General features: G+C 42.0%; 1 protein-coding gene across 1 annotated transcript; it reads right to left on the bottom strand.

The window, feature by feature from the left end:
• Window positions 1-7897: 7897 nt before the first annotated feature.
• Window positions 7898-19310, bottom strand: LOC109865263 (opsin-5-like). Its single transcript, XM_020453367.2, has 6 exons — window positions 19062-19310; window positions 17868-18073; window positions 10206-10305; window positions 9953-10057; window positions 9373-9596; window positions 7898-8569 (listed from the first exon to the last, which is right to left on the bottom strand). Exons 1-6 carry the CDS (start codon window positions 19222-19224, stop codon window positions 8072-8074), a joined length of 1296 nt encoding a protein of 431 aa, XP_020308956.2. The 5' UTR covers window positions 19225-19310; the 3' UTR covers window positions 7898-8071.
• Between the last annotated feature and the right edge of the window lie 7667 nt (window positions 19311-26977).

Raw genomic sequence — 26977 nt, 5'->3', positions numbered from 1 at the left:
TTTTGGTTATTTGAAAATTAAATCCTCTCCAAAATATCGCTATTTTTAAAACAAGCCATAGAAGTTGGTGGCAAATTTCAGTTTAATCAACCAATGTCAAAAGTGGAGTGGCAGCGACACTTCACCCAAAATGCTAAGTGACAGCTGGTTAATGTACAACCCTTCAATATAAGCTCTATTTTTCTTCTCTCTAATATAAGTTTAAACAGGTTGATCACCTGCTTCAACTCCCACTGAATCCCCAACAGATCAGGCTAAATTCAATTCAACCGGCCGCATTTGGTTCAAAGCTTTCTGTGTGTGGTCCGGTAATCTGTAATGTATGGTGATGGAGGAGATTAAATGGGTAATGTGATTTCCGAAAGGAAACCGACAGACACAAACAGAGCTGAGGACTGTCCTGTACATCACCACTGCAGAGTTGGAACAGGTCCAAGGCGGTTTGGAACCTCTTCAGTTGAACCAATATGTGAGAGAAAGAACATGTCACGACTACTCACGACGCAAGTGATGTAATATCCTCACAGAAAGAAACAATCTTAATTTAACCGTGGTCTAGACTAGTAAACTGTTTGTTGCAGACATTACAGCAAGCTCCAATATCAGGCTAAATAATCCTTGAAGACCTGAGGTGTACTGGAGTCTGTTTGCATTCTACTGAATTATGGCATAAAGAGTATACAGGTTTACGTACATTGCGTGTATTAACAATTGGAAGGTTTTGAAGAATTGTAGTAATGACTCTCTTCTTTACCCATTTGAGGAATCACAGAAAGCAGGAACAGTCTAGTGTGTCTGCTGTGTGAGCCCACAGTTTTTTTAGCACACAAGAAATGGTATATTTAAACCCTGGTATAGGGGAGTTTGTTCAAATGTATGACCCCAGCCAGACTATTCACTTTAGCATCCATCCTACAGAAGAATATTCATGTCCAATGGAGGATAAGTACACAAATTGTTGATAACACTGACTGTTATTCTAGGTGGCAGGTACTATTTGTCACTACTGTGACATACAGTTGAATTCAGAAGTTTACATACACGTAGGTTGGAGTCATGAAAACTCATTTTTCAACCACTCCACAAATTTCTTGTTAACAAACTATAGTTTTGGCAAGTCGGTTAGGACATCTACTTTGTGAATGACACAAGTAATTTCTCCAACAATTGTTTACAGACAGATTATTTCACTTATACAGTGGGGCAAAAAAGTATTTAGTCAGCCACCAATTGTGCAAGTTCTCCCACTTAAAAAGATGAGAGAGGCCTGTAATTTTCATCATAGATACAGTGCCTTACGAAAGTATTCGGCCCCCTTGAACTTTGCGACCTTTTGCCACATTTCAGGCTTCAAACATAAAGATATAAAACTGTATTTTTTTGTGAAGATTCAACAACAAGTGGGACACAATCATGAAGTGTAACGACATTTATTGGATATTTCAAACTTTTTTAACAAATCAAAAACTGAAAAATTGGGCGTGCAAAATTATTTGCAAAAATGCAAAATTATTTTTTCCCATTCCTCCTTGCAAAACAGCTCGAGCTCAGTGAGGTTGGATGGAGACCATTTCTGAACAGCAGTTTTCAGTTCTTTCCACAGATTCTCGATTGGATTCAGGTCTGGACTTTGACTTGGCCATTCTAACACCTGGATATGTTTATTTTTGAACCATTCCATTGTAGATTTTGCTTTATGTTTTGGATCATTGTCTTGTTGGAAGACAAATATCCGTCCCAGTCTCAGGTCTTTTGCAGACTCCATCAGGTTTTCTTCCAGAATGGTCCTGTATTTGGCTCCATCCATCTTCCCATCAATTTTAACCATCTTCCCTGTCCCTGCTGAAGAAAAGCAGGCCCAAACCATGATGCTGCCACCACCATGTTTGACAGTGGGGATGATGTGTTCAGGGTGATGGGCTGTGTTGCTTTTACGCCAAACATAACGTTTTGCATTGTTGCCAAAAAGTTCAATTTTGGTTTCATCTGACCAGAGCACCTTCTTCCACATGTTTGGTGTGTCTCCCAGGTGGCTTGTGGCAAACTTTAAACAACACTTTTTATGGATATCTTTAAGAAATGGCTTTCTTCTTGCCACTCTTCCATAAAGGCCAGATTTGTGCAATATACGACTGATTGTTGTCCCATGGACAGAGTCTCCCACCTCAGCTGTAGATCTCTGCCGTTCATCCAGAGGGATCATGGGCCTCTTGGCTGCATCTCTGATCAGTCTTCTCCTTGTATGAGCTGAAAGTTTAGAGGGACGGCCAGGTCTTGGTAGATTTGCAGTGGTCTGATACTCCTTCCATTTCAATATTATCGCTTGCACAGTGCTCCTTGGGATGTTTAAAGCTTGGGAAATCTTTTTGTATCCAAATCCGGCTTTAAACTTCTTCACAACAGTATCTCGGACCTGCCTGGTGTGTTCCTTGTTCTTCATGATGCTCTCTGCGCTTTTAACGGACCTCTGAGACTATCACAGTGCAGGTGCATTTATATGGAGACTTGATTACACACAGGTGGATTGTATTTATCATCATTAGTCATTTAAGTCAACATTGGATCATTCAGAGATCCTCACTGAACTTCTGGAGAGAGTTTGCTGCACTGAAAGTAAAGGGGCTGAATAATTTTGCACACCCAATTTTTCAGTTTTTGATTTGTTAAAAAAGTTTGAAATATCCAATAAATGTCGTTCCACTTCATGATTGTGTCCCACTTGTTGTTGAATCTTCACAAAAAAATACAGTTTTATATCTTTATGTTTGAAGCCTGAAATGTGGCAAAAGGTCGCAAAGTTCAAGGGGGCCGAATACTTTCGCAAGGCACTGTACACTTCAACTATGACAGACAAAATGAGAGAAACAAATCCAGAAAATCACATTGTAGGATTTTTAATGAATTTATTTGCAAAATATGGTGGAAAATAAGTATTTGGTCACCTACAAACAAGCAAGATTTCTGGCTCTCACAGACCTGTAACTTCTTCTTTAAGAGGCTCCTCTGTCCTCCACTCGTTACCTGTATTGATGGCACCTGTTTGAACTTGTTATCAGTATAAAAGACACCTGTCCACAACCTCAAACAGTCACACTCCAAACTCCACTATGGCCAAGACCAAAGAGCTGTCAAAGGACACCAGAAACAAAATTGTAAACCTGCACCCGGCTGGGAAGACTGAATCTGAAGACTAAATCAACTGTGGGAGCAATTATTAGGAAATGGAAGACATACAAGACCACTGATAATCTCCCTCGATCTGGGGCTCCATGCAAGATCTCACCCCGTGGGGTCAAAATGATCACAAGAACGGTGAGCAAAAATCCCAGAACCACATGGGGGGATCTAGTGAATGACCTGCAGAGAGCTGGGACCAAAGTAACAAAGCCTACCATCAGTAACACACTACGCCACCAGGGACTCAAATCCTGCAGTGCCAGACGTGTCCCCCTGCTTAAGCCAGTACATGTCCAGGCCCATCTGAAGTTTGCTTGAGAGCATTTGGATGATCCAGAAGAAGATTGGGAGAATGTCATATGGTCAGATGAAACCAAAATATAACTTTTTGGTAAAAACTCAACTCGTCGTGTTTGGAGGACAAAGAATGCTGAGTTGCATCCAAAGAACACCATACCTACTGTGACGCATGGGGGTGGAAACATCATGCTTTGGGGCTGTTTTTCTGCAAAGGGACCAGGACGACTGATCCGTGTAAAGGAAAGAATGAATGGGGCCATGTATCGTGAGATTTTGAGTGAAAACCTCCTTCCATCAGCAAGGGCATTGAAGATTAAACGTGGCTGGGGTCTTTCAGCATGACAATGATCCCAAACACCCCCGCCCGGGCAACGAAGGAGTGTCTTCGTAAGAAGTATTTCAAGGTCCTGGAGTGGCCTAGCCAGTCTCCAGATCTCAACCCCATAGAAACTCTTTGGTGTTGCCCAGCAACAGCCCCAAAACATCACTGCTCTATAGGAGATCTGCATGGAGGAATGGGCCGAAATACCAGCAGCAGTGTGTGAAAACCTTGTGAAGACTTACAGAAAACGTTTGACCTCTGTCATTGCCAACAAAGGGTAGATAACAAAGTATTGAGATAAACTTTTGTTATTGACCAAATACTTATTTTCCACCATAATTTGCAAATAAATTCATGAAAAATCCTACAATGTGATATTCTGGATTTCTTTCCCTCATTTTTTCTGTCATAGTTGAAGTGTACCTATGATGAAAATTACAGGCCTCTCTCATCTTTTTAAGTGGGAGAACTTGCACAATTGGTGGCTGACTAAATACTTTTATGCCCCACTGTAATTCACTGTATCACAATTCCAGTGGTTCAGGAGTTTACATACACTATGTTGACTGTGCCTTTAAACAGCTTGGAAAATTCCATAAAATTATGTCATGGCTTTAGATGCTTCTGATAGGCAAATTGACATCGTTTGAGTCAATTGGAGGTGTACCTGTGGATGTATTTCAAGACCTACCTTCAAACTCAGTGCCTCTTTGCTTGACATCATGGGAAAATCAAAAGAATTCAGCCAAGACCTCAGAAAAAAAATTGTAGACCTCCACAAGTCTGGTTCATCCTCGGGAGCAAATTTCCAAACGCCATGTTCCTCTGTACAAACAATAGTAGGCAAGTATAAACACCACGGGAACACACAGCCATCACACCGCTCAGGAAGGAGACATGTGCTGTCTCCTAGAGATGAACGTACCTTGATGCGAAAAGTGCAAATCAATCCCAGAACAACATCAAAGGACCCTGTGAAGATGCTGGAGGAAACAAGTTCAAAAGTATCTAAATCCACAGTAAAACGAGTCCTATATCGACATAACCTGAAAGGCCGCTCAGCAAGGAAGAAGCCACTGCTCTTAACCTCCATAAAAAGCCAGACTACGGTTTGCAAATGCACATGGGGACAAAGATTGTACTTTTTGGAGAAATGTCCTCTGGTCTGATAAAACAAAAATAGAACTGTTTGGCCATAATGACCATTGTTATGTTTGGAGGAAAAAGGGGGAGGCTTGCAACCTGAAGAACACCATCCCAACCTTGAAGCACGGGGGTGGCAGCATCATGTTGTGGGGGTGCTTTGCTGCAGGAGGGACTGGTGCACTTCACAAAATAGATAGCATCATGAGGAGGAACATTATGTGGATATACTGAGGCAACATCTGAAGACATCAGTCAGGAAGTTAAAGCTTGGTCGCAAATGGGTCTTCCAAATGGACCCCAAGTAGGTGGCTGTATCGACTCTGATAATGTATCCCAAGTGAGCCATGTTTCCGTGAAACAGAGATTAGTAAACTCGTGAGCGATGTGCCCATCTTCTGAGCCTGATCAGAAGACCGCTCCGTCTGCCCCTTCTGCAGCGACGTTGTTTTGGGTCGCCTACTGGGATCCGAACCATTGTCCTGGGTGGTGGTCCAAACAGAGGATCCGGAAAGTCATATTCCTGGTCGTAATGTTGGTAAGTTGACGTTGCTCTTATATCTAATAGTTCTTCCCGGCTGTATGTAATAAGATTTCCTGGGGTAACAGTGTAAGAAATAATATATTAAAAAAAGCAAAATACTGCATAGTTTCCTAAGAACGCGAAGCGAGGTGACCATCTCTGTCGGCGCCATGTTGGAAACAACATGGAAAAACAGGAAAAGCACTTAGTGCTTTTAGTCGGCAATGCAATGCTTTCTTAGTCCGCACTTGTCTTACATGACTTTGATCATGACTCACAGTTCCATTTCATTACACATAAGAGTCATTGGACGGGGGAGTATGTATGGGGGAGTTTTGTTAACAGGCATCGCTTGCAGTAAGGTTTTGGAAACATAAGGACCGTATCTTTCAAACAAAAGGATACATTGATACACACCTTTATAGGGTTAGACTTATTAATCCCACACGCCATACTGTATATCCATGTTACAGCGCGTGATTACGGAAGACAGACGGCAGACAGAGGTACCACCTGTACTAATTAGCTATCTAGAATGCGCCGAACACCTATGTGTAAAGGATGAAGGTTACCAGAAACGTGTGGTCATTGAAAAATACTAACGGCTTCAACTGTGATAAAGCCTGTTAAAACAGTATACAGTTACTGTATATTTTGCATTTAGATGTGATATGAAAGTAAAGGGTTTTATGTTCCTAGAACCGTATCGCAATTTAAATCGATTCATGTTTAGAAGGAGTATTTTGACTGTTTTGGCTGCCAGAACCTACCTCTGAAGATATCGTAAACCGAACAAAAATATAAACTCCACATGTAAAATGTTGGTCCCATGTTCCATGAGTTGAAATAAAAGATCCTAGAAATGTTCCATAAGCACAAAAATGTTGCACACAAACATGTTTACATCCCTGTTACTGAGTATTTCTCCTTTGCCAAGATTATCCATCCACAAGACAGGTGTGAAATATAAAGAAGCTGATGAAACAGCATGGTCATTACACAGGTGCACCTTGTGCTGGGGACAATAAAAGGCCACTCTAAAATGTGCAGTTTTGTCACACAACACAATGCCACAGATGTCTCAAGTTTTGAGTGAGCGTGCAATTGGCATGCTGACTGTAGGAATGTCCACGAGAGCTGTTGGCAGAGAATTGAATGCCTCAAACGTTGTTTTAGAGAAATTGGCAGTCTGTCCAACCAGGCTCACAACTGCAAACCAAGTATATGGCGTCGTGTGGGCGAGTGGTTTGCCGATGTCAACATTGTGAACAGAGAGCCCCATGGTGGCGGTGGAGTTATGGTATGGGCAGGCATAAGCTACGCACAACAAACACAATTTAATTTTATTGATGGAAATTTGAACGCACTGGGATACCGTGATGTAATCCTGAGGTCCATTGTCGAGCCATTCATCTGCCACCATCACCTCATGTTTCAGCATGATAATGCACGGCCCCATGTCGCAAGGCCCCATGTTGTACACAATTCCTGGAAGTTAAAAAGTCCCCGTTCCTCCATGGCCTACATACTCACCAGACATGTCACCTATTGAGTGTTCCAGTTCCCGCCAATATCCAGCAACTTCGCACAGCCATTGAAGAGGGGTGGGACAACATTCCACAGGCCACAGTCAACAGCCTGATCAACTCTATGAGAAGGAAATGTGTTGCATGAGGCAAATGGTGGTCACACCAGATACTGACTGGTTTTCTGATCCACACCCCTACCTTTTTTAAAGTTATCTGTGACCAACAGATGCATATCTGTATTCCCAGTCACGTGAAATCAATAGATTAAGGCATCATTTATTAATTTCAATAGACTGATTTCCTTATATGAACTGTAACTCAGTATAATCGTATAAATTGTTGTATGAAATGTTTATATTTTAGTTTAGTGTACAAGGTCCTTGGACCTTAAGGAGTAACGGTAGGCTCCTTAAAGGAAAATACAGAAATCATCCCCATCATGAAATAAGTTGAAGGAAGCATTAAGATAAAGAAAACAAAAATTCAATCTGCCAACCTGTTGTCCTGTGGAGTATCAAAGACCCTTTTTTTTCTATTAGTACAGTTCTCTTTGGGTATTGTAGCTTATTATTGTAGCCTATCAAAGTTTAATGGCACTTTAATTCACTTCAACTGTTTCTTATGGTACATGTCCTATCTGAGGTAAAGTTGGTTTGTGTGGAGTTCTTTGGAATGAGGGGGAAGAGAAAGATCAAGTCAGCCCATGAAGACGTGCCTGCCTCAAGTAAAGTCGCCTATGTGTGAGCTGAGCATCTCAGAGCATTTTCATAAGAAATTCACTTACATTTCTGTAATGTCTTCTCCTATGTTTGCTAATGGGGATGAATTATTATGTTGGACAGGAATTTATTTGAAGAGTGACAGAATGAGTATTGATTGATATTGCAAACATCTTTCAACTTGTTCCCTTTGAATAGAAAGTTTTATTCACAAGTATAAACACAATTAATTAAGAAAAACAGGTGTACATCAACAGGTGTACATACTTACACGAATCAAAGTATATTGGATTTGTGTAAGTAAATTCCCATGTGTTTTTAAATAAAAAAGTAACACAAAAAAACAACCGTATTGTTCTTAGAGTCTGTCGCATTCCCACTCTGGCCCATCAGACAGATGGGGCACTTCGATAAAGAACATCTCCTTGTTGGCGGGAGGAGGAGGAGTACAGGGGTGGCTCCCCACTCCCGAATCTGGGCTTGAGGACGCCTTAATCGCCGTGAGCGGATACGGATTTCCAGGGGCATACTTCATCTCCTTCGGGTGATGAGGAGGTGCTTTGAGTCCATTGCCTCTTCCAGAGCCCTGGTGAGCATCGCCTTTCGGCTTAAAACGCTTGAGCTTGACCGTGTCCTTGCCATCGCCAGTGCAGGGCAGCAAGATGGCGACGTCCTTGCGGAACTTGGAGCTGAGGCCGAAGTAGATGAGCGGGTTGTAGAAGCTGGCCGACTTGGCAAAGAGGCGGGTGAAGATGCTGGTGAGGCTGGGTACGTGGAAGCCACAGGCCGACCACATGGAGACCACGGCGTACGGCGACCACGCCAGGATGAATGCTGTGCAGATGACAATGGATACCTGGGAGAAAACAAAAGTTAGGATGACCGTTAAATCATAACCCATCGTTTAACGCTTGGTCTATATGTAGTATTGTTTGTACATCTGCAATTTTCTGGGACTCTGCTCACTCACACATGCTCACTCTAATATAATATCTACTCTGGATTGTTTATTGGACTCACTCTGTCATTTCTTGATTTCTTGTTTAGATTTTTGAATTGTATCTGCGAGACATTCTTTTAAATGTATTTTTAATATATTTCTTTTACACCTTTTTCCTCCCCAATTGCGTTGTACCCAGTTGATAGTTACAGTCTTGTCCCATCGCTGCAACTCCCGTACGGACTCAGGAGAGGCAAAGGTTGAGAGCCATACATCCTCCGAAACACAACCCAGCCAAGCTGCACTGCTTCTTGACACAATGACTGCGTTGACCACTTAACCCGGAAGCACCAATGAGGAAACACTGCATTGCGTCCAGCCCGCCACAGGAGTCGCTAGTGCACGAAGGGACAAGAACATCCCTGTCGGCCAAACACTCCCTTATCCCAGACGACGCTGGGCCAATTGTGCGCCGCCCCATGGGTCTCGTGGTCGCGGCCTACTGCGACAGAGCCTGAACTCAAACCAGGATCTCTAGTGGCACAGCTAGCACTGCAATGCAGTGCCTAGGGCCACTGCTCCACTCGGGAGGCCATTTGTGAGACATTCTACTGCACTCTTGGAGCTAGTAACATAAGCATTTCGCTGCACCTGCTGATAACACCTGCAAATCTTTGTACATGACCAATAAATGTTGATTTGATTTGAATCCTACTCACAATAGTGACGTCCCTTTCAATCTTTCTCTGCCTTTCGGTCAGGTCTCCCTCAGTGGCCATGGCGTTGCCTCTCTTCACTGTGTTGATGATGGACACGTAGGTGAAGAGCATGACCAGCACGGGGATGAAGAAGCAGAAGATGAGGATGGAGATGATGTAGGACTTGTAGACGGTGGAGTAGTTGGCTTTGGCCCAGTTGATTTCACATGTTCCATAACCACGATCTAAAAGAAGGAGGAGTTTAACCTTCATGTGTTTCTTTGTTGGCATTTTTTAAATATTTGTTCAGGTGAAGATAGTTTAAAATGTAAGAATTTCCTCTATTTTGTCCCTTAAAAACTCAGGGTAAGTGTTAAAAAAGGTCCACATATGTCAAAATGTGGTCAGTTCTTGTTTAAAGATTGTCTTCTACTAATATTTTAGATAGCAACTTGCTTTAGTGCTATTCTTTTTTTGTCGTCATTGTGCACATACAAATCTTGAAAATGTTGCCCAACCAGAATGTTACAAGAACCTAACACAAGTAAGTGCCCCTGTATCAAATAGTATGTCACATGATTACTAGCCATGTTTATCTCACCTGTGTAACTCCCCCAGCCCAGAAGGGGCGCTCCCGACCAGAACACAGCCCCCATCCAGATGAATATTAGGCACATGCCTATGGTTGTGTTGGTTATGCAGTGAGCTAGGTAAAGGAAAATAGTTAAAAGTTAAAAGAAAGGCTCCCACAAGAACATTGTATCTGACCAGAACATCTAGCCATTTTTCTTCCAACTTTATTGGAATTATTGAGATGACCATTAAAAGGTTAAGGTCATGTCACAGTGTCTTACCTTTACTCGGATGGCATCCCTTGATGTATCTTGTGACACTGATGACAGTCAAAGTATTGATGCTGCTGAGGCCGAAGACCAAGGTGAAGAAGCCGTCCACCTGGGAAAGACCAACAATACTGTTAGGGAAGCTTAGAGGGGGAAGGTGTAGGGAAGCTTAGAGGGGGAAGGTGTAGGGAAGAGAATCTCAAAACAAATACAGTAGAAAAAAACAGACATCCACTTGCAAAAGTTGAAGGACTCCAATCACTCAGAAAATCAAGTTGAAAACAAGTATCCTGCTGTTGAATACTTGTTTGGGTTCACGTACTTAACAAATCCATCATTAACCAATTACGGATTTTGTGTGAATAGGGCTCCTATCTACTTCGCCAAATCCTTCTCCTGGTTGTTCAGTTTTCAGTTCACCAGGATAAACACTTGCTGATCTAGCTACATTGAATGGAGTTAAAGATCCGTCCATCACAGCTATGGTCAGCAGTGGTGAGTATGTCTGATCAAGATCAACAGCTTCTACCAAATTAACTTCAATTTATCTTCCTAGTAGAGACAGGAGCCAATGTACTTTGACTGATCAGATTACTTAATCTAATCTAATATATTTACATCCAAGCCCCATTCACTTTTGCCTCACGGTCAGATACACTTTGAAGGACCATGCATATGTCTATTGGAGGAAAAATCTTGGACCATAATTTAAAAAACCCCTGGTGGGATGCTTCAAGCAACATAGCATTTTCTGCAAATGGGGTTTCTTCATAATTGGAAACAAACCTAGGTTCAAATGCTATTTCAAATATCTAAATTCCTTTTACAAACATTTTAAGTAAGTATTCAGATATATTTTATTTGAAAAGGCAAGTAGTTTAATATTTTAATGTATTTGGAAATACACTTGGAAAGTATTTGAAAATACTCTCAAATAGAATTTGGTAGATTTGGCTTTTACAAATAACAATTCAAATACTTCAATAAAAGTACTTGTTTTGGGCTGTGTATTTTTTTTAAAACTAAAATACTTTTTCCTGTGTATTTTAAATACCAAATACTCAAATACACATGTATTTGAACCCAGGTCTGGTTGGAAAGTAGTTACATGCCAGAGTTCATGTCCTATCATGCATTTTACTTATTCCTTATTAGGGTAAGCAAACCCATTAAGCTCACATACCCATTAAACCCACTTCCAATTTTGGATTAAAAAATATATATATACATTTCCTGGTTTTTAATGTTTCAACCAATTCATCTGATTGTTATTTCCATACCAGTTTTATTCTAAGACAATCAGACAATTATTATTAGGTTATTGATAATGTTAAGGGTGTGTACTGGAGGTGCAGGAGCAGAGTGTAGTGAACAGGCACACTTTTTATTCCGGTCCAATGAAAGCACAAAAGTACATAAATGTGCCCAAACACTGAACATAGACAAAAAGTATGGCGCGTAACAATACCCACATAACATAAATACAAGTTTACACAAAGACATGGAGGGGAACAGAGGACTAAATACATGCAGTGTGGTTAGGGAATGAAAACCAGGTGTGTATGGAACAAGACAAAACAAATGGAAATATGAAAAATGGAGCGGCGATGGCTAGAAAGCCGGTGACGTCGAACGCCACCCGAACTAGGAGAGGAGCAGACTTCGGCGGAAGTCGTGACAGACAGCTACATGTATGTGTAAGTTCTTACTAGTTGTCCATTTCAAAACTGCAAAAAAACTTTGGTGTGGGGTGACTGATACACATGTTTTTGTTACATTTTCTGTACCTTCTCAGATCAGTGATCACACTTAATGTAAAATTAAGATATTAATGTGTTGATATATGATAGAATACTACATAGGTATTAATGACTATTTGTTGCCAATTGAAAATATGTTTTTTTCATGCAACCAGTCGTACCACATGTCAGTCAATACAGTAGCAACACAACTTGGTGAACCACAACAATATAATAGATCTTAAGCACTCACAGCTCACATTTTTTTTAACTGCATTTAGTCTTGTTTTACTGTTAAATAAACCTTGCATTGTTATACATGGTTGCCTTATTTGTAAATTTGACATTTATCTCAGGTGGGCTTGAAGGGTACAGTAGCACAACAATCACTCGCTCTATACAGAATGTAATAATATTATCGTTCAATATGATCAATACTAACGTCACATATTATTGTAGTCTAAAGTGTATATTTATACCCCAAACCATTGGTTTCCAAATATTTTATGACTGAACTTTGCTATTCTGTCTTAAAAAAAATAAAAAAATAACCATACATCACTGTTGTTCCAATTAAGCCCAGTAGCCTGGTTTGCATTGAAACACATGGAGATTGTGTGTTGATATCCCTAATAGCCTGAGTTTCGCTTTGTCTTTCGTGGGTGATTGTTCCTGTCTCTGTGTAGTTTCACCAGATAGGCTGTAATTAGGTTTCACGTTCCGTTTGTTTTCTGTATTTATAAGTTAGTTCATGTATCGTTCCGTCATTTGTTTCATTAAAGATCATGATTAACCACCACGCTGCATTTCGGTCCTCTCTTTCAACAAACGAAGAACGCCGTTACAGAATCACCCACCACATACGGACCGAGCAGCGTGTTAACAGGCAGCAGCGAAAGGAGGACGTTATGGACAGCAATGGCACGGAGTATACGACGTGGGAAGAAATCGACAGGTGGGTGGCCGACCCAGAGAGAGTGCAGGAGCCCGCCTGGGATTCGCTAGTTCAGTGCGAAGAAGGCTATAGGCGAATGGAGTTGGAGAAAAGAAAGACACGGCGGCGCAGAACGAAGCCCGAAAAGCAGCCCCAAAAATGTATTGGGGGGGGCTCAGAGGGAGAGTGGCTGAGTCAGGAGATAGACCTGAGCCAACTCTCCCTGTTTATCGTGAGGAGCCAAGGAGGAGACCAGAACCAGAGCCGGTGTTGGAGGTGAGCGAAACAGAGACTGTGAAGGAGTTAATGGGGAAATTGGAGGAGAGAGAAATGAGGGAGTTGCTGTGTTGGTGCTTTTTGCATAGAATTCGCCAGACGGAACGTGTTGGGGATTTGATGGCACCTGAGTTAGCACTCCATACTCGTCCTGAGGTGCGTGTTAGTCGGCTGGTGAAGTTGGTGCCAGCCTCACGCACCAGGCCTCCTGTGCACATCCCTAGCCTTGCACGTCCTGTGCCAACACTGCTCTCAAGATCTCCAGTACGCCTTCACGGTCTAGCCCATCCTGTGCCACCTCCACACTCCAGTCCTCCGGTAGCAGCTCCCCGCACCAGGCTTCCTGTGCGTGTCCTCGATCCAGTACCACCAGTTCCAGCACCACGCATCAGGCCTACAGTGCGCCTCGCCTCTTCTGCGCTGCCGGAGTCTCCCGCCTGTTTAGCGCAGCTAGAGCCTTTCTCCTCTCCTGCGCTGCCGAAGTCTCCCGCCTGTTCAGCGCAGCTAGCGCTTTTCTCCTCTCCTGCGCTGCTGGAGTCTCCCGCCTGTTTAGCGCAGCCAGAGCCTTTCTCCTCTACAGCGCTGCCGGAGTCTCCCGCCTGTTTAGCGCAGACAGAGCTGCCAGCCTGCATGGAGCAGCCAGAGCTGTCAGTCTACATGAAGCAGCCAGAGCTGTCAGTCTGCAAGGAGCTGTCAGTCTGCAAGGAGCTGTCAGTCTGCAAGGAGCTGTCAGTCTGCAAGGAGCTGCCAGTCTGCAAGGAGCTGCCAGTCTGCAAGGAGCTGCCAGTCTGCAAGGACCTGTCAGTCTGCAAGGAGCTGTCAGCCTGCATGGAGCAGTCAGAGCTGTCAGTCTGCAAGGAGCTGCCAGTCTGCAAGGAGCTGTCAGTCTGCAAGGAGCTGTCAGTCTGCAAGGAGCTATCAGCCTGCATGGAGCAGTCAGAGCTGTCAGTCTGCATGAAGCAGCCTGAGCTGTCAGTCTGCAAGGAGCTGCCAGTCTGCAAGGAGCTGCCAGTCTGCAAGGAGCTGTCAGCCTGCATGGAGCAGTCAGAGCTGTCAGTCTGCAAGGAGCTGCCAGTCTGCAGGGAGCTGTCAGTCTGCAGGGAGCTGCCAGTCTGCAAGGAGCTGCCAGTCTGCAAGGAGCTGCTAGATCCGCCAGTCAGCCATGATCTTCTAGATCTGCCAGTCAACCAGATTCTTCCAGATCAGCCTGTCAACCAGAATCTTCCAGATCCGCCAGCCAGCCAGGATCTACCGGAGCCTACTACCTACCTGAGCTTCATCTCAGTACTGGGCTTCCTCTCAGTACTGGGCTTCCTCTCAGTACTGGGCTTCCTCTCAGTACTGGGCTTCCTCTCAGTACTGGGCTTCCCCTCTGTTCCGGGCTGCCCCTCAGTTCCGGGCTGCCCCTCAGTTCCGGGCTGCCCCTCAGTTCCGGGCTGCCCCTCAGTCCCGAGCTGCCCCTCAGTCCCGAGCTGCCCCTCAGTCCCGAGCTGCCCCTCAGTCCCGAGCTGCCCCTCAGTCCCGAGCTGCCCCTCAGTCCCGAGCTGCCCCTCAGTCCCGAGCTGTCCCTCAGTCCCGAGATGCCCCTCAGTCACGAGCTGCTCCTCAGTTCTGTGGGGTTCTGGGTGAGGACTATTAGGCCATGGTCGGCGGCGAGGGTGGATTATCCCAGGACGCGAAGGGGAGGAACGAGGACATTAATGAAGTGGGGTCCACGTCCCGAGCCGGAGCCGCCACCAATGACAGACGCCCACCCGGACCCTCCCTATGGTTTTGAGGTGCGTCCGGGAGTCCGCACCTTGGGGGGGGGGGTTCTGTCACGCCTTGGTCTTAGGTTTTTGTGTTTTCGTTATATATTTTGGTCAGGCCAGGGTGTGACATGGGTTTACGTGTTGTATTTCGTATTGGGGTTTGTAGTATTTGGGATCGCGGCTGATTAGGGGTGTTGTATAGGCTTGGCTGCCTGAGGCGGTTCTCAATCAGCAGTCAGGTGATTCTCGTTGCCTCTGATTGGGAACCGTATTTAGGTAGCCTGAGTTTCGCTTTGTCTTTCGTGGGTGATTGTTCCTGTCTCTGTGTAGTTTCACCAGATAGGCTGTAATTAGGTTTCACGTTCCGTTTGTTGTTTTCTGTATTTATAAGTTAGTTCATGTATCGTTCCGTCATTTGTTTCATTAAAGATCATGATTAACCACCACGCTGCATTTCGGTCCTCTCTTTCAACAAACGAAGAACGCCATTACATATTCAATGAACCTGACCATAAGTGGTTTTTCTTCAGATTTATTTTCATGAAAATACTCAAACTAAATGTATGCATCTTATGCATCTATTCATGGTTTCATTTACAAAGATTAAAAACAATTAAGAACAATTAAAAACCTCTTCTCCAAGACGTTTGGAGTGGACAGATAGTCATTGATGCAGAGAGAGAATAATAAGATCAGGGTTGAAGGATATCAGGGATGGAAGACCTAGAAGTATTGGACAAAAATGGAAACAAATGAGGGACAAGAAGATGATTATTGGATGACTGTTTATGCAGTTAGAGCCAGGGGCATTGTCATATTGTCCATCATTCATCCAGGTTTTTCTATATTTGGGTTCACCACATGTACCTTTAATATAACAGTAGAGAGGGAAATTTGAAACTGTCTTCACACAGGCTTTAGGAAGACAAGTTGAACTAACGAAACAAGAATAAGACTACAGCAAATGTGAACCAGCTTTCAGGTAATTCATTAAAAGTTGTTTGTGCATGGCGTCTTATCCACAGAGGGCCGGCGAGGGTGCATGTTTTTGTTATAACCAAGCAGTATCACTGACTCAACTTATCAAGTCTTGGTTGAAGTCTATGATTAGTTGATTAGTCGAATCAGGTGTGTTGGCATGAACAAAAGCCTGGGCACACATTGTTCTCTGCGGATACTATTGGACACCCACTTTTATGAGTGCTACACCCATGATGAATAGTATTGATCAGTTGATTTTAATAACTTTAGGGGAGATTACTATAATTTAAGTTTACATAAGATATGTCAGTTTGTAAGTTTTCAGCATTAGGAAATATATTTAAATAGATCATTTTAGAGGTGGGCTTATTTGGAACACCCATGGGCTTAAAGGGTACATTTTAGTACCCATTAAACCCAGTCTGGACTTTCCACATATTTTATCAAATATTTTTCTCTTATATTATTAACAAATGGTATAAATCAAGTCATACAATTTCACATGAGAGATTAATCTTTCATATTATCTCCACTTTTCTTACAACAATTAGGGCACGTATATGTTAGAAATGTCTAAACTTAGATTTTGGTGGGCTTAATAGGTACACTTATCCTATAGTCCGGAATCTCATCTTTGACAACTCTCTCACCTTACTCTGACCCAGACATTCTATAATCAAGCATTCAGTGTCTGCTGACCTCGGGACCACTTTTCTTTATCAGAAGAAACTCTCCTCATCTGTCCTCTCTTTCCTATTACTTTTTTTATTTTATATCTCAGTCTTTTTTAAATCATTTCTGTCTCTCCTATTAGTTTGTTTTAATTTGGATGTTTTCTCATTGTTTTTAGCATTGGCCAATAGTAAATGAAAAGATTATTGTTCAGTGTTAGTTGGACATTATTCAACTACGGTTTGTCCCAAACAAGCAGCAACACCTGCTTGGGGAAATAACTGTAATTAACATTAAAACACACACACTGTTGTTGTGTTAACATGTTTGATACAAAATAGAACAGGGATAACTTTGTAATTTCAAAGACATTGCATTCATTTTTTTAAGGTGGCATTTTCTCACATTGTGCACTAAAACAAAAACCCATGTGGTAAATGGATTGATATTAGCCCTTGTGCAAATCACGCTTCCTCTTTAATCAAATGCTATAAGCATGTACCAAACCTTAACCATCCATCTATGTTTGGCTGTTGGTGTGGCAAAAGCATTCTTATTCCCCCCTAAGATAGTGTTAAAATTATATTACTTCAGGTAAAGCCTACAGACCTTTTCTCCTGTGCTGTAGTTAGCAATATTATGCCTTTGTGACACCTTGTAAAACCACCCTCTCGCTTCTTCCAGGTAACTCATCATCATCACTTAAAGTGATGAATGTGCCAACACGCTACTTTTTATTGAATGAATGATCAACTGTCCGAAGCACCCATTTTTAATATTCTATTCGTAACCAAGCTAATTATAGAAAGGACCATCCCCCCCAAAGAACCATTGTAGTGTAGTGAATATAATGATCTGTTGCAACACATTTCTATGCTTTATCCATTGTGTTATTTTTACTTAGTCTCCATTTGGAGTGGACCATTGATATTCTTAACTAGGCAATTAGCAGGAAATGATAAAGAACTGGCAATAAGAACTAAGCCATAGAGCAGTGTTTTTGCAAATCGTAAAGGTAAGTTGTCTTGTTTGTGTATTTGATATTTGTGTAGAGGATTGCGAAGTTAGCATCTCACAGTGACATCACCTTCCAGGAGACCTGAACTACTAAAGTCCTGTCCAATCATGCCATGTTTTATGGGATGGCGGTAATGTCTGTGTCTTGTGAGTATTGCAGTGAGTGAGTATAGTATCAGATCCTGCAGTAGGATGGCACATGCTACAGATGCAACACATTACCATTCACATACAATACAAATTTGAAGCATCTCACTTCTCAAAACAACTTTTCCCCCTCCAACCAGACACCCTCATTGCCTACCTGACATGTCCAGATCGAGGTAACCAGGTATCCGTTGTCCCGGAACACATTGAAGATCTCCAGGATCCCTCTGGAGTAGCCGAAGACGGAAATACTGGCATCGGAGATGGCCAGGTTAAAGGTGAGATAGTCCGTGGGCTGCAGCGACGCACGCTGCTTGTACAGGACGAAGATCACAATACTGTTGCCAAACCACGACAGCCAACCTGATGAGGAAATAAAACATTGACATGCTAACTGATTGGCTTTATATAGCTCTTTTCCAGAAGCTAAAAACATTACATAGAGGGAAACTCACCACATCTATTACCAGTGTGTCCCAAAGTGCCTATGAGCAAAGGCCTTGTCAGTTTTGTGAAATGTAATGGAATTGTAGTCACACCATACAAAACGCAGCTCATAAAGCAGCATGATGCATTGAGGTGACAAAGTGCCTCATCTGTGATTTTAACCCTACTGACCTCTCTTCAAACACTGCATATTCAAATACTAAAATTAGCATAAACCTTCCTTCATGAAATTCCCTTTAGAGCTAATAGTAGGTATTTGTAAATAAAATGACAGTCACACTATTGATTTCAAAAATCAGGATCAAATTAAATAAATACAAATACATTTGCACCAATTAACAGGTAAATTACACGTCTTTCTGCCCTCTCTTAAAGAACGTCAGATTAGCTGGCTGCCATTCTTTCTTGATTGACGATTTCCACGGCTTAGACAGGATCTGAATGGTTGCAGGAGTCACCCCTCTTTGTCCTGGGCTACTTATATCACCAAACCCACCAACCGTTACCCATACACTACACTGACAGTAACAATAGTATAACAACTGCATTAACAACCGTTTCTGTTATTGGTGATTTGTATTCTGCAGTGCAATCGAACTCTTCATCCAATCGTTGTTTATTGCGATATCAAAATATGGTAGAGTAAAAAAAGATCAAGATAAATGTAGACTACTCTCTGGATTCTTTTTTGTTGTTGTAAATTAGTAAAAACTACTGTCATTCATCCTACCCTAACGTTTAGGTAATAAAATAACAATTATGAAGTAGTAACTAGCCATTAGTGACATATTTCCAGATTTTTTTGCCATGAAAGCAAAACTAAAAAGTATTTGCATCATAAAAGCAAAGCTACATTTTAAAAACGAAATTACATTCCAACAACTACATAAGCAAGTTCTCCCACCTAGCACCAGCAGGTATACTCCTATAATGGTCTCCCCTTGATCCGAGAACGGTGGGTCTTTATTCGACATGGTAAAATTGTTATTCCTCCATGGAATGTTAGCCACTTGAAAAGCATTATTGGCTGACATTTTGCTGTCCGAACGTTCCAGCTGCCGAGACATACACGGAGCTGCGCGCTCTCTACTTGCTAGGACACAAAGATGCTTCCTCTGAGAAAACACTTGACCGGCTCCTCTTTCTCTAAATCCAGTCTAAAAATATTATTCGGCGCACAGTGTGTTGTCTGAGAGGGATGACGTGTATTTAGCTAATCCCAATTATACCCCGAGGTTGATACCCTGCGGGGGGAAATCACTTGTTGTTTCTGACTTGAGCTATGTTGTTTTGTCCTCGAGGAATTTGATTTGCAACTAAGGAAACGTCCGTGTGTTATTGTATTTGGGTGAAGTTGTAGGCTAAGCACAAGTTGTTGTGGGTTTCATTTACTACATGATTAACTCAATTTAATAAAGCCCCGTGTATAATGAAAAATATTAGTCGAGTAGCCAGCCTACACGTTTTACAGGGACGCGCTGCCGTCAAATTGAGAGCAAGTCAGCAACTGCAGAGAAGGACTCCCATGTAGCCTAAAACCGCTGTCCAAGGTGCTGAAAATGAGAGCGCTTTCAATAAATTAGGCTTTTACTTGTCTAGATAGTCTAAATACGTTGTGTGCAGTGACCTAGTCAAATCAATGATATCAGATCAATTAGACCTACATTTCTTATGCCAAAATTATTTTAGGCATCTTAAATTCACGATGGCTTGGTACTAAAATAGTCTGTGTAATTTACCTTTTCGCCTTTAGAAAATGTATTTCAAAGTAAATACTTCAATCTAAAAAAATGTATTAAGGCTGCCAATAATATTTTTTAAGATTAACGGCTAGGGGTTCCGCTAGCGGGACCCCTCACGACATGAAAAGGCAGCATGTGAAATTCAAAAATATTTTTTAGAAATATGTCACTTTCAAACATTAACAAGTGCAATACATCAAATGAAAGAAACTTCTTGTTAATCTACCCATCGTGTCCGATTTCAAAAAGGCTTTACAGTGAAAGCACAACATATGATTATGTTAGGTCAGAGCCAAGTCACAAAAACACAGCCATTTTTCCAGCCAAAGAGAGGAGTCACAAAAAGCAGAAATATAGATAAAATGAATCACTAACCTTTGATGATCTTCATCAGATGACACTCATAGGACATCATGTTACACAATACACATATGTTTTGTTCGATAAAGTCCATATTTATATCCAAAAATCTCAGTTTACATTGGCACGTTACGTTCAGTTAATGTTTTGCTTCCAAAACATCTGGTGGTTTTGCAGAGAGCCACATCAATTTACAGAAATACTCATAATAAACATTGATAAATGTAACGGCATTCGTCTGTTGAAGGAGAGTCGGACCGAAATGCAGCGTGGTGGTTACTCATGTCTTTTAATGAAGAATAGCGATACATGAAATAACTATATATATAAACAAAACAACAAACGGAACGCGGAAACCTATTACAGCATATCTGGTGAAACTACACAGAGACAGGAACAATCACCCACAAACACACAGTGAAACCCAGGCTACCTAAATATGGTTCCCAATCAGAGACAACGAGAATCACCTGACTCTGATTGAGAACCGCCTCAGGCAGCCAAGCCTATGCTAGACACACCCCTAATCAGCCACGATCCCAATGCCTACAAAAAAACCAATACGACAACACAATAAACCCATGTCACACCCTGGCCTGAACAAATAATTAAAGAAAACACAAAATACTAAGACCAAGGCGTGACAATAAAAGATACAACTGTTATTCACAGAATTAAAGATATACTTCTCCTTAATGCAACCGCTGTGTCAGATTTTTTAAAAACTTTATGGAAAAAGCAAACCATGCAATAATCTGAGTATGGCGCTCAGAGAACAAAACAACCCAAACATATATCCGCCATGTTGGAGTCAACAGAAGTCAGAAATAAAATTATAAATATTAACTTATCTTTGATGATCTTCATCAGAATGCACTCCCAGAAATCCCAGTTCCACAATAAATGTTTGATTTGTTCGATAAAGTTAATCTTTATGTCCAAATACCTCCTTGTTGTTAGCGCGTTCATCCCAGTTATCCAAATTCATGACGCACGAGCAGACGAAAAGTCAGAAAGTTCCGTTACAGTCCGTAGAGACATGTCAAATGAAGTATAGAATCAATCTTTAGGATGTTTTTATCATAAATCTTCAATAATGTTCCAACCGGAGAATTCCATTGTCTTCAGAAATGCAATTGAACTCGAGCTAACTCTCACGTGAACGTGTGTCACGAGTTCATGGCACTCTGCCAGACCACTGACTCAGTCAGCCCTCATTCCCCCTCCTTCACAGTAGAAGCCTGAAACAAGGTTCTAAAGACTGTTGACATCTAGCGGAAGCCTTAGGAAGTGCAATTTGACCCCATAGACACTGTGTTTTTGATAGGCCAAGAGTTGAAAAACTACAAACCTCAGATTTCCCACTTCCTGGTTGGATTTTTCTCAGGTTTTCGCCTGTCATATGAGTCCTATTATACACACAGACATCATTCAAACAGTTTTAGAAACTTCAGAGTGTTTCCTTTCCAAATATACTATGCATATATATGATATACATATATTAGCAACTGGGACTGAGTAGCAGGCAGTTTACTCTGGGCACGCTTTTCATCCAAACGTGAAAATGCTGCCTTCTATCCCAAACGGTAGGCTATCTATAGGAGATGATGATAGGCTATTATAATGCCTTATAATGCACAGATAGGGCTACCCTAATTTCGTTGCTAGATGTTGTGTTAACTGTGCTAGTTCAGTGCTCTTAAAGGTTTAATTTTCAACTTTTATGCTAACGTTCCAGTTTTCCATGCTGCATGTAATATAGTGTGTTACATTTGTGTATTTGTGTGCTGAATTTCCATGTAAATGGACAATAAATTATACTGAACAAAAATATAAACGCAACATGCAACAATTTCAAGGACTTTACTGAGTTACAGTTCATATAAGGAAATCAGTCAATTGAAATAAATCAATTAGGCATTAATCTATGGGCAGGGGTGCAGCCATGGGTGGGCCTTGGAGGTCATAGGCCCATCCACTTGGCAGCCAGGCCAAAAATACCCACTGGGGAGCCAGGCCCCGTCAACCAGAACGAGTTTTTACCAAAAAATGGCTTTATTACAGACAAAAATATTCCTCGGCACCCCTCCTCAGATGATCTCGCAAGTGAAGAAGCCGGATATGGAGGTCCTGGGCTGGCATGGTTACATGTGATTGTGAGGCCGGTTGGACGTATTGCCAAGTTCTCTAAAACGACATTGGAACCAGCTTACGGTAGAGAAATTAACATTCAATTTTCGGGCAACAGCTCTGGTGGATATTCCTGCAGACAGCATGCCAATTGCACGCTCCAACAAAACTTGAGACATCTATGGCATTGTGCTGTGAGACAAAACTGCACATTTTGTGTAATTATCATGCTGTTTAATTAATCAGCTTTTTGATATGCCACAGCTGTCAGTCAGGTAAATAGATTATCTTGTCAAAGGAGAAATGCTCACTAACAGGGACAGGGATGTAAAACAAATGTGTGCACAAAATTTGAGAGAAATAAGCATTTTGTATGTAAGGAAAATGTCTGGGATTTTTCGTTTCTGCTCATGAAACATAGGACCGACACTTTTACATGTTGCGTTTATATTTTTGCTTAGTATATATTGTATCCTCAAAAGCTCAATTGAACATGGTAGACATAAAGCAGGGCTATTCAACTGAGGGCCCGCGGGCCAGATCCGGACCGTTTATTCATTTTGACTGGCCATTTGATCAATTTTGAACATGAATAAAAGATTTGCAAAAAAAATCCCCTCCAAAATCTAAACAAAAAAAGATAGAAATGCCAAAGGGGGTGGAGTTGCAATCTACTGCAGAGACAGCCTGCAGAGTTCTGTCATGCTATCCAGGTCTGTGCCCAAACAGTTCGAGCTTCTACTTTTAAGAATCCACCTTTCCATAAATATGTCTCCCACTGTTGCCGCTTGTTATAGACCCCCTCAGCACCCAGCTGTGCCCTGGACACCATATGTGTCCATACCATTAATTACCACCCATTTATCTTCAGAGTGTGTACTGTTAGGTGACCTAAACTGGGATATGCTTAACACCCCTGCCGTCCTTCAATCTAAGCTAGATGCCCTCAATCTCACACAAATTATCATGGAACCTACCAGGTACAACCCTAAATCAGTAAACATCTACCCTCGTAGATATCATGATGACCAACCTACCCTCTAAATACACGGCTGCTGTCTTCAACCAGGATCTCAGCGATCCTGCGTCCGTAATAGCTCCGCGGTCAAATGACTACCCCTCATCACTGTCAAATGCTCCCTAAAACACTTCAGCGAGCAGGCCTTTCAAATCGACCTGGCCCAGGTATCCTGGAAGGATATTGACCTCATTCCATAAGTAGAGGATGCCTGGTTATTCTTTAAAAGTGGTTTCCACACCATCTTAAATAAGCATGCCACATTCAAAAAATGTTGAACTAAGAACAGATATAGCCCTTGGTTCACACCAGACCTGACTGCCCTTGACCAGCACAAAAACATCCTGTGGCGTATTGCATTAGCATCGAATAGCCCCTGTGATATGCAACTTTTCAGGAAAGTTAGGAACCAATATACACAGGCAGTTAGGAAAGCAAAAGCACATTTTTTCAAACAGAAATTTGCATCCTGTAGCACAAACTCCCAAAAATTCTGATACACTGTAAAGTCCATGGAGAATAAGAGCACCTCCTCCCAGCTGCCCACTGCACTGAGGCTAGGAAACTAGCCTATGATAATCGAGATTTTCAATAAGCATTTTTCTATGGCTGGCCATGCTTTCCACCTGGCTACCCCTACACCGGTAAACAGCTCTGCACTCCCCACAGCAACTTGCCCAAGCCTCCCCATTTCTCCTTTACCCAAATTCAGATAGCTGATGTCCTGAAAGAGCTGCAAAATCTGGACCCCTGCAAATCAGCTGGGCTAGACAATCTGGACCCTCTCTTTCTAAAATTATCCCCCGCAATTGTTGCAACCCCTATTACTAGCCTGTTCAACCTCTCTTTCGTATCATCTGAGATCCCCAAAGATTGGAAAGCTGCCGCGGTCACTCTGGACGGTTCTGACTTAGAATATGTGGACAACTACAAATACCTAGGTGTCTGGTTAGACTGTAAACTCTCCTTCCAGACTCACATTAAGCATACCCAATACAAAAATTAAACCCAGAATCGGCTTCCTATTTCACAACAAAGCAGCATTCACTCATGCTGCCAAACATACCCTCGTAAAACTGACTATCCTACTGATCCTTGACTTCGACGATGTCATTTACAAAATAGCCTCCAACACTACTCAGCAAACTGGATGCAGTCTATCACAGTGCCATCTTTTTTGTCACCAAAGCCCCATATACTACCCACCACTGCGACCTGTATGCTCTCGTTGGCTGGCCCTCGCTTCATATTCATCGCCAAACCCACTGGCTCCAGGTCATCTATAAGTCTCTGCTAGGTAAAGCCCCGCCTTATCTCAGCCCCGCGCTCCAGCAGGTATTTTTCACTGGTCACTGTTAAGGAATTTTTTATCTATAATGACTAATTATGTATACATTTCAATCAGGATGTACTAATCAGAATACAATTATGGTACTGTATATGTACTAATCAAAATACTAAATGTTACTGTATATGTATGAATTTTCTTATCTGATCCCAGTACTGAAGTGAATGTGGTCAAGAGTTTAGTAACAATGACAGTCTGTTCATTGGTACAAATGAATCAGACTGGCTAGAATGCTTATCTACACAAGAAAACCTTGACTCGTAAATTATATTAAATTGGTAGGGAGACGGATGTGGGAAGGCTTGAGACACAGCCTTGTGGTACTGGAACGGAGGTGTGTGAACGTGGGCAAAAAGTAGAACAATGACGGTCTGTTCCTTTGTACAAATGAATGAACTATCTCCAGATGGCAGGGACGGACTATCTCCAGACTGTCTAGAATGCTTATCTACACGGACTGACCTTGGCTCTAGGCGAGGAGGGAAGGCTTGAGAACTATAGGGCCTTTCTACCAGTGTCAAGAAGAGACGGAACATTTAGAAAACGCTGACGTCATTTTCAGTTTATAACCTGTGGTAAAATGTGTATGAAGGTAGTACTCTCCTGAATTAAACGCTGTTACCTGACTTTTAAGACCGGGGCTCTGTCCATTCTTATTAAATAAGGGTCTTACAAACCCTTAATGCATTGACAGAGTGTTTAATTTTGATTGGGAATTAAAACAGAGGAATTTAGAATTCCTTCAACAGTCACCCCCAAAGCCAACTCCTCCTTTGGCCGCCTGTCCTTCCAGTTCTCTGCTGCCAATGACTGAACGAATTGCAAAAATCACTGAAGCTCCCTCCACTAACTTTAAGCATCAGCTGTCAGAGCAGCTTACAGATCATTGCACCTGTACATAGCCCATCTGTAAATAGCCCACCCAACTACCTCATCCCTATATTGTTGTTTTTTGCTCCTTTGCACCGGAGTATCTCAACTTGCACATTCATCTTCTGCACATCTATCACTCCAGTATTTAATTGCTAAATTGTAATTATTTCGCCCCTATGGCCTATTTATTGCCCTACCTCCCTAATCTTACTTAATTTGCACACACTGTATATAGACTTTTCTATCGTGTTATTGACTGTACGTTTGTTTACTCCATGTTTAACTCTGATGTTTGTGTCGCACTGCATGGCAGTTGTAAATGAGAACTTGTTCTCAGCTGGCCTACCTGGTTAAATAAAGGTGGAACTTTTTTTTTTCTTATGTTCTGTTTCAAAATGACAAGCACTACTGTGGTTATCTGTAGTGTGGCTTCTAGCGCCTATGTGGCATGTCGATTATTTTTTCTTCATATGAATTTGGCTCTAGCGTTTAAACGGTTTAAGTTACAAAAACTTATGACCCCATTCCTGAAAGCTACGACTCTCAGGAACCTGTACATGCTTTCTATTTTTCTTTCTGATGCTCACAAGGAAAAGTTGAAAGTTGAAAGGGAGTGTGAGGGAAATTAATTCAAAGCATACTTCCTTCAGATTGGAATTTGGCATTACCTGATTTGAGATACTTAGCTTTCAGATGATTTTAAAATGACCTAATTACTTTTAGTTAAAAAGCTTTTAATAGTTATTTAAATAAAAGAAAAATGGTGGGCGCTCGTTGTGCCTTTTCCTTTTCAATGATTGTTACGGATACAAGTGTTACGGCTACAAGTATCCTGTGTGTGTATCCTGTGTGTGTGTGTTTCTTTTCTCTCCTTCTCCCCTCACAGGTGAAAATCATCACTCCCCAATCAGTCAACAATCAATCATCAATCAGAAGACACACCTCCACCTATTTCCTACCCTATCACAGTTCCTTCCCCATGGTTTAAAAACCCCATCATTTGTTTGCTCTGGAGCTCAATCTCTCTGTAAATGCCATGTATGTAGATCTCTGTGTTTCACTCTCTCTTTGTGTCTTAAACCTCTCTTTTGTTTGAGCAGCGCCATAGCACTTTGTCAAGTGCCCATGGGCATACACTACCCGTAGGTGAACTTTTGTTAAATACACTAGTTAGAACTGGGCGGACCACCCACTTTTTGGTTAGTTAGTTAGCTGTTGTTAAAGTAGGCTAGTCTAGCTTAGGGGTGTTTTTGTATATTTATTGTTTCTTTCCTTGGGTCCAGCTCAGCCCCTTTTCCTGCTCCCCCCATTACCGTGTGTTTATAAATAAACTTTGAGTTTGACGGTAG

Source organism: Oncorhynchus kisutch, linkage group LG20 (genome assembly GCF_002021735.2).
Source record: "Oncorhynchus kisutch isolate 150728-3 linkage group LG20, Okis_V2, whole genome shotgun sequence".
In the NCBI taxonomy this organism is placed as follows: domain Eukaryota; kingdom Metazoa; phylum Chordata; class Actinopteri; order Salmoniformes; family Salmonidae; genus Oncorhynchus; species Oncorhynchus kisutch.
Note: the sequence above shows the minus strand (reverse complement) of the source record. Positions and strands in the feature narration are given on the sequence as shown.